Source organism: Ipomoea triloba, chromosome 9 (genome assembly GCF_003576645.1).
Source record: "Ipomoea triloba cultivar NCNSP0323 chromosome 9, ASM357664v1".
Classification (NCBI taxonomy): Eukaryota; Viridiplantae; Streptophyta; class Magnoliopsida; order Solanales; family Convolvulaceae; genus Ipomoea; species Ipomoea triloba.
The window spans coordinates 2,974,368-2,982,690 of record NC_044924.1 but is presented as its reverse complement, the minus strand read 5'-3'; the positions used below and the strand labels follow the sequence as shown (position 1 = coordinate 2,982,690).

General features: G+C 37.6%; 2 protein-coding genes across 2 annotated transcripts; one reads left to right on the top strand and one right to left on the bottom strand.

Annotated features, from left to right (window-relative positions):
* The first annotated feature begins 3 nt into the window (after positions 1–3).
* LOC116028760 (O-fucosyltransferase 15-like) lies at positions 4–4,311 on the top strand. The gene is made up of 10 exons (XM_031270576.1): positions 4–390; positions 1,509–1,598; positions 1,688–1,787; positions 1,906–1,967; positions 2,114–2,202; positions 2,375–2,495; positions 2,607–2,750; positions 2,855–3,189; positions 3,323–3,563; positions 3,766–4,311. Exons 1-10 carry the CDS (start codon positions 34–36, stop codon positions 4,090–4,092), a joined length of 1,866 nt encoding a protein of 621 aa, XP_031126436.1. The 5' UTR covers positions 4–33; the 3' UTR covers positions 4,093–4,311.
* Positions 4,312–4,711: 400 nt separating this feature from the next.
* Positions 4,712–7,332, bottom strand: LOC116030948 (chromatin remodeling protein EBS-like). The gene is made up of 5 exons (XM_031273334.1): positions 7,218–7,332; positions 5,826–6,168; positions 5,606–5,677; positions 5,402–5,525; positions 4,712–5,042 (listed from the first exon to the last, which is right to left on the bottom strand). Exons 1-5 carry the CDS (start codon positions 7,297–7,299, stop codon positions 5,016–5,018), a joined length of 648 nt encoding a protein of 215 aa, XP_031129194.1. The 5' UTR covers positions 7,300–7,332; the 3' UTR covers positions 4,712–5,015.
* Positions 7,333–8,323: the final 991 nt, after the last annotated feature.

Genomic DNA, 8,323 nt, shown 5'->3' with positions numbered 1-8,323 from the left:
TGTTTTGTTTTTTTAAAGAAAACTAGAAGAAAGATGTTTCGTAGCAACTCTGCTGGTCCAGAGATTACCCACACTGGTACACCAATCGACGGTGACCCGGATTCGCTGAGCGAGCTGAGATCTCCATCGTCCAGCAACTCGTTCGGGTCATTGCCTCGCACGCGCTCAGCCGGTCACTCGTTTTCCTCGCTGCCCAACGGCTTGAGGAGGATTACGAAGAAGAGAAAGACGGCATGGTACCTGCAGAGCGCGTCGGTGGGGTTGGTTTTGCTGTTTGCGGCGTTTGTTCTTGTGAATTGGTGGATGCTTTCTCGGATCCAGGAGTCGGCCCAGACCCGTGGGATCAAGTTCAAGTTCCTTAAAGCTAATTCATCTACTTTTTCTATTCGGGTACGCTATTTTTTTCATATTCATTTAAATTTGCAAAAAGGTTATTACTGTGTATTGGATTTGTATTCAAGATAACTCTTTTTTCCATAAATGATTGAAAATCCTGCAATGACAAGAATTGCTGATTATCTATTTAGCCAGAGAGTTGGGTGTGTGTTCAGCATGGTTATATTCATTTAAATCTGCAAAAAGTTTATTACTTTGTATGTATTCAAGATTACTCATTTTTCCTGAAATGATTGAAAATCCTGGAATGAGAAGAATTGCTGTATATCTATTTAGCCAGAGAGTTGGATATTAGTTTCGTGCATTGACAGCTTGGTTATATTGGTTTAAATTTGCAAAAGGTTGGTTACTTTGTATTGGAGTCATATTCAATATTACTCATTTTTCCTGAAATGATTGAAGATCCTGCAACGAGAAGAATTTCTGCGTATCTATTTAGTTAGAGAGTTGGATGTTAGTTTGTGTGTTGACAGCTTGATTATGATTAAACCAAGAATCTGTATCCACAGAATTAAATAAATAAATTTTTTTTAAAAAAAAAGAAAAAAAGAAAAAAGAAAAAAGAAAAAATAGAAGCAATCTGTTTATAACAGGTATAGATGCATAAATTGACATACAGATAGAGAAAAATGGCTTAGATTCTGGAAAGGGTAGTATATGTGTGTTTTTCAAATTATGGCATGTCTTTGATTACATCTATATGCGAATGTATATCTAGATATAGATTGTGTTAGACAGAAGTAGTACTGTTCCTGTTATATCTATTGAAACGATATTTGACTTCATTTTCTGAATTTCAAGTATATTTCTGAATGAATGAATAATGATGGAAGGCGGGGATATACTTGGGTATTGAACCTCACTTTTATGGTGAGGGTGATTAATGAAGTACTTTAAGGTTCTTGCTGAAATCCTTAAACTGTGACATTATTTGCTGTAAGTTACAAAAATGCACTTTGCGTCTCTGCCTTCTAGTATACCAAAACTCTAAAAGTAAACACTGTCTTCTTTATACATCTAACCTTTCATGAGAGGATCCATTGATTGTATGTAGTGTGCTTCATAAGAGCATGCAAATCGTGTAACTAAGTTATTGTTTTGAACAAATGTAGGAAGAGCTTATAAAGCTTGGTAAAGGAAAAAGGCCGCAGAAAACAATCTATGCACGGCTTTTGGCTAAGGCTGCCCACGCTTTAGCTGAGGTACTCTCTTCATGTTTTACAAGTTAGAGCAGTGTATGTAATTTTTATTTTTCTTTGAGGCTTTACGATTGGATTATTGTACATTGCAGCTAAATAATCAACCCGAGCTTAAAGACCTATGGGTAGAACCCTATGCTATTGCTTCGACATGGAAACCTTGTGCGGAGCAGCGTGACTGGGAACCTAGTGGTCTCTCTTCCTCCCACACTCGTCTCTTGCTCTTTATGCGTGTGTATTGTTTTGGACTTTTGGTATTGTGATGAGTTAACGTTTTTTCTTATTTAAACAAACTGAATACAAAATCCAGACGGAAATGCTGGCTACATTATGGTTACTGCTAATGGTGGGATAAACCAGCAGAGAGTAGCTGTAAGTTATGTCTCTGTCTATATTTTGTTTTTAATTATTTTATCTTTGCAAATCGTATCTGCAATCTATTTTCTTTCAATAATTGAATACTGAGTATTACACGGTCCATTTTATCGCAACTAAGGTATTTATCTGTTGTGTAACAGATCTGCAATGCTGTAGCTGTTGCGAGGTTACTTAACGCAACACTCGTTCTTCCCAAATTTTTGTACAGTAGTGTCTGGAGAGATGCCAGGTGAAAAATGTTTGGTTATTTCTCGTTATGTACTCTCCTACTTCGATACACGCATCACATACGTTTTCTTTTTTGATTGTTCTTGTACTGTTGAGAATGTTTCTCTTTTCCGAGGCATGATGCATATATTCTTTAACCAGAAAAGTAACAGCCAAATTCTATAATTTCTTAGCCAGTTTGGCGATATCTATCAGGAGGAGCACTTTATCAACTACTTGAAACCTGATGTTCGAATAGTAAAGGAACTCCCGGAGGAGTTACAGTCGTTGGATCTGGAGGCAATTGGCAGTCTGGTGAGGTTATCGTATAAATTGTTCTTAGGGTAGTTATTTTTAAGAGTTTATACACTTATAGATCACATATTCAAACTTGTCGCTTTATTTGTATCTGAAATATTATCGTAGGTGTCGGATGTAGATATTGCAAAAGAGGCAAAGCCAAGTTTCTATTTGAAGTATATTCGACCCATCCTAAATCAAAATAGAGTTATCCATTTTGTTGGATTTGGGAATCGCCTGGCATCTGATCCATTGCCATTTCAGATACAGGTAAATCCTTGGCCTCTGTTTGGATTTTGCCCGTCTCGTTTTGGTTCATTTCCATTATATTATTACCTTTGGTCCTTGCTTCCTAATTTTTGGACTTCATCTAGAGACTTCGGTGCAGATGTAATTTTCATGCGTTGAGATTTGTTCCCAAAATACAAGAAACCGGTGCTTTACTTATTCAAAGGATGCGGCAAAACGTAACACGCTTGGGGCTGTTGGATCCTCACCTTGTTGGTCCGTACGCGAAATCAACAACGAGGGGTCAAAGGAATCGTGCCTCAAAAACTCCAAGATATTTGGCATTACACTTGAGGTTTGAAATTGACATGGTCGCCCATTCTTTGTGTGAATATGGCGGGGGTGAAGAAGAAAGACGCGAATTGGAAGCATATCGTCGAATCCATTTCCCTGCATTGGTGGAGGAGAAGAAGTCGAAGAAGTAAGTTATACCATAATCTTTATTCCCACAAAGTGTTTGATTGCTTGTATTCCAACTGTCATTCATAACATCGTTATTGTGAAAAGAAATATTCTAGTCTCGATTTGATTGTTTTAGAGAACGTATTTTGCAGGTTCCCTTCTCCGGCAGCTCTTAGGTCTGAAGGTTTGTGTCCATTAATGCCCGAAGAAACAGTACTCATGCTTGCTGCCCTCGGTTACAATCGCCACACACACATATACCTGGCTGGGGCACAGATCTATGGAGGGAAGTCGAGGCTAACCGCCTTAACTACCTTGTACCCCTACTTGGTGACAAAAGAAACCTTGCTTTCCCCAACTGAAATCGAGCCATTTGCAAATTTCTCTTCCCAGGTATAGACGGGAGTACTATTGTCTCTGTTACAGTAGTATCTGTTCATAACTACTAATTACTTTCCACTGAGGCTCGAACCCACCCCCTTCCATATGGGAATGCAATCGGGTGCCACTAGACCACAAGGTCATTGGCCAGTATACTCAACTTAAATGTCCTTATACACTATCTTTGTGATGATGAGCTGAACTTTTGTTGCAGCTAGCAGCCTTGGACTTCATTGTCTGCACTGCTGCCGACGTCTTTGCTATGACCGACTCGGGAAGTCAATTCTCGTCGTTGATATCAGGATACCGAGTATACTATGGAAGAGGGAAAATGCCCACCATACGACCAAACAAGCGCAGGCTCGCTGACATCTTCGTTAAGAACAACACCATCGAATGGAAGGTGTTCGAGAAGAGAGTGAGAAAGGCGGTGAGGCAAAACAAGCGTGTGTTTTCGCGGCCAGTTGGTAGGAGTGTATATAGATATCCAAGATGTCATGAGTGCATGTGCAATAACACAGAAGTACCTCCTCCTAATTAGATGGACAGTTCCAAAGTGATATATGTTATGATTTTTTTGTACATTGCAATATACAAAAATTTGTTTTAGCTTAGTTCTTTTCAGGAATGTTGCAAAAGCTTGTGCTTGCACTTCTGTTTTTGAGGATATTCCTGTTTTTCGAATTGTACATCTGACAGTTCAGTTTGGACCTTTGTGTTTCACTGGAATACAACTTTTGAATGTCATAGGTTTTGGTCTCTTTTTGAAGGTAATAGCGCTGAAATTTTGCTTTTCAATGCTGCATCTCAGAGTGTTGTATAAAGATGGTGACTACTTCTATCTATTTAGAACTAAAAAAGTAAAATTTAAAGCAAGTTATAATCCACTTTCACCGTTAATTATCTCTAAGTTTCATTCTTGGTGGGAGTTGTTTATTGACCTATCCATCAGCTGTAGACAACCTAGCTTGATTTATTTTTTTTAGTCTTTTAATTACTAGCTATAATCACAAGGTAAATTTCATATAGAACTTACCTCTAGGTAATGGATATAGACTTTCTAAAAGGGTATACTCAAAAAAAAAAAAAGACTAATACTAAACTAAACAAAAGTTAAATTGTTATTTGAATAATTGAGGTGTGTATCAGCTATAGTTTAAACCCAGTTTAAGACAAACGTTTTACAGGTATTGAGATATCTTCCCTCGACATTTCTAAAGAAACGTCTTCAAGCGGGGCTCAACTGAAACTAACTCGGTTGAATTAGTCTTATCCGCAAATGCGAATTAAAAGAAAAAAAAAAAAAAAAACTAGACTTAACCAGCCGATTACATAACTTGAATTCTTAACAAGTTCTCATGCATTTCAATTCCTTCAAACTAGTACATCACAGCAACTTAACCCATCCCACCAAATCAGAAGTATGCACCCTCCCTCCTCCATCTTCTTCAAACTGCAACCTAATTAAGTCTTCTGGCGTTTCGGCCCAACCTGCAGCCAGTGTTACAGCAAACCACCATTAGTAAGGTCTCTGACTCACTTTAGTTGCAGAAACAACATCACATGTATGCCACACTTCTTTAATATAATCCAAAGAACAATCATAAACTTTGCCACAAAAGACAAAGATTCCCTTGCCCCACTTCTCAGTCTAGCATGATAAAAGACGTGTAAATCACATGACTCAGCAACCCATTAAGTGGGGAACCAGTATCTGGTACCCACAAAGAGTCAACTATATTAAGTGTAACTCTCACATTGCAGCTGTCTGCAGGCGCCACCTTGTGTCTTGCCCGCAATCTACAACTCAAGAATATGCATTTAGGAACAACTAACAGCAGGAATGATACCTGGCTAGCAGAACGCTGGGATGGACGTTTCCTGACACGTTTACCGGATTCACAGTTTTCGCAAACATAAGTGTCCAGCTTATTCGCCTCTCCATTAGACATGCCCACACATCTGGGATGAAACCTGCAAATTAAACACAATTAAGAAGAAACCCTTTTATAATCCATGATTGAAAATGCAGAAAGAAAGACAAATTTGCATACCATTCATTGCACTTGTCACATTGTAGCATAAAGTAGTGATCCGGATTATATGGCATCCTACACTTGCAAAACCTGCAAAGAACAATAATCCAAAATAATGATAGAAAGTAAAGAAGACCAAATAGATTTCCCTAGTTTATCCGTACAACACCTATACCATCCTGCAATATATATGAGACATGCACAACAAAAACTCGATCATAAATGGTGTGATTCTTACACTTCAACACGGCCGGGCTTGCAGGCTCCAGTTTTGGCATTATACTCAAACCGCCAGTAGAGATCAGTTGGGCTGATAAATTTAAGTTCAGTGTAGTCCTTGAAGGTGTGGACAGTAACTTTCCTTTCTATAGTCTCCGCACTTTGAACATCATAGTGGTCCGACAACATTAACTCTCTGATCCCATGAAACCTTTGCCGCCCTCTCTTTGTCTCCTCCGGCCGGTAGTACCACCGGACATGAACGTTCACGTTGTTGCGGTTATCCGCCTCAATCTTCTGGATGATTGCCACGTAAGGGTCTTTCTCCGTCTCCGGTGCCCGCATGAACACAGCGTCCCCAGCTTCACATCATTCAACACAAATTAAACTCAAAAAGCACTCATTTCATTACTGATATATTCATAAGAAATTAAATTATCCCCAAAGACTTCAAAGCCCACTAGAAAATAATGAAATATGTGATGTTTTGGTTGTTTGAAAGTACACAATTAATTTTAGAAGGGGTGCAACACAAAAGGACAAAGAGATTATCAATAACTACTTTGTCCTAACAAGAATTCTTAAAATTGGTGTTTAAGAAAAAGAAGACTGGCAAAGACCTTGTGGTCAAGCAGCATAGCTGTGGCCCTCCCAAGAACAGGTCATGCGAATATTGGGAAAGGACAAAGAGGGGTGATTAGGGAAGATATATATATATATATATATATATATATATATATATATATATATGAATGAGTTGATAGATGAGTTATACTTGAAAAGAAGCCATTTTTATTCACTAATGGGAAAAATAATTTCCCTAGGAAGCCATGCTTTCTCTTCAACAACTCTTTTCATTTCCTACAACAATCTAAAATACTACAAATCCATCATTATAAACTCAAATCAGCTCTCAAAAAAAGCTTCATATACGACAACAAAAAAGTCGAGATCTTTTGACTTGACTCAAAAAACTCATGATGTTCCTTTTCACATTTTTATGTAAAAATCTTGGATTTAATTGCTTCTTTGTTGTCCTTTTGCATGTTTTTTGGTTAGTCCATTTTAAAGTGTCTAGAAGCACCAATTAATCCCAAAAAACACAGATGCACCGATATATAATAAAATTGGCAACAATCAAATGGAAAGTGACAATCTTTTTCCCTTTTTCACTCCAAAACTCAATAAAGTTCAAATTTTTAAACACCAAAATGGCAATCCAGGCAGAAATCTGGACACTGAGAAGCCCAGAAACGTATACAACAAGCCGATCACCAAAAACATGAGTGAAGCCACAACAGCTAACGCATCTCGATTTAATTTCCCAGTTATTTGGGGTATGATAAATGCATGCACATATCCATAAAATGGGCACATATACGCGCGCACAGAAAAATAAGAATGTGTATACCTCTAACAGTTCTGTTCATTGTGTACATGCCTCTAATGGTGTAAGAGTGCAACTCTCGTCTCCCATGCCTGCTCTTGGCCATTGGTAATGAATCAGACAAAAAAAAATCGAGAGAGCGCTTTGTGTTGCTCTCCAAATGAGTCAGATCAAATGGAGAATACAGATATATATTATTATTGTTATTATTATTTGGAGGCACGAAGAATTTTAGAGGTGGTGTTTAGGCATTTATATTGCATTGCATTTTGGTAAACAATGTTGGTACCATAAACCCTAGATAGTAAGGTTGGATCTAGGGGATCGAGATAACCTCGTTGGGCTAAACTCATTCAATTCAAATCCGCGATCTCGTTGGGCTGAGGTAATCCGGCCCAAGTTATAGTTCTAAGACGACTCGGTTGTCATCACAAAAAAAGGCTGAAATGACCTTGATGGACTAAGGCTATCCAATTCAAATTCGATCTAGTCATAAGATAATTCCGTTATGCTAAAGTTATCCAAGCCAAGTCATTAAGGATGACCTTGTTCGATCGAGGTTCTTAAGTCCAAGTTATCGACGGGTCGTTTGATCTACTCATTGTGAAATATTGGGCTTGCATTGAGGATTTGATTCTAAATAGGCTTAGAATAAAGGAGTAATGAACCCGGATGCGCAACTGAGAGAGACAATTGAGCATTTGTGATAAGGATAGAGGTGTTAGAGAACAAAGTTCTCATTAACTATTCGTATTCGTGTTCAGTAAACATTCGTTTATTAAGGTAAGCGAACATAAATGAAAAAGTTTTAGAACTCATTTAATAAACAAACATAGTCTAAACATTTGTATGCTCATTTGCTATGAACTGGTGAATGCATTCGTTAGTATTTGTTTAATAATGTTTACGAAATACTTGTTTAGTGTTCGTTTAAAATTGTTCATGAACAGGTTTAGTTAAGTACAATTTATTTTATTTTATTTTATTTTATTTTTAAGATATACTTTAGTTTAGCCTAATTTTTTATAATCGTTAGGTTGTTTGGTTATTGTTCTTGTTCGTGAACATAGATTATTTTTTGTTTACGAACAAACTATGATCATGATGACCATGTACATGTGTATGTCTAT

Bases quoted from the DNA above. Each gene is read 5' to 3' on its own strand.
- LOC116028760 (XM_031270576.1), top strand. From the start codon at position 34: ATGTTTCGTAGCAACTCTGCTGGTCCAGAGATTACCCACACTGGTACA. The intron at 1,788-1,905 runs GTCTCTCTTCCT...TACAAAATCCAG, and splicing joins GCGTGACTGGGAACCTAGTG to ACGGAAATGCTGGCTACATT. The intron at 3,190-3,322 runs GTAAGTTATACC...CGTATTTTGCAG, and splicing joins GAGGAGAAGAAGTCGAAGAA to GTTCCCTTCTCCGGCAGCTC.
- LOC116030948 (XM_031273334.1), bottom strand. From the start codon at position 7,299: ATGGCCAAGAGCAGGCATGGGAGACGAGAGTTGCACTCTTACACCATT. The intron at 6,169-7,217 runs GTATACACATTC...AATGATGTGAAG, and splicing joins AATGAACAGAACTGTTAGAG to CTGGGGACGCTGTGTTCATG. The intron at 5,043-5,401 runs GTATCATTCCTG...CACTGGCTGCAG, and splicing joins CCCAGCGTTCTGCTAGCCAG to GTTGGGCCGAAACGCCAGAA.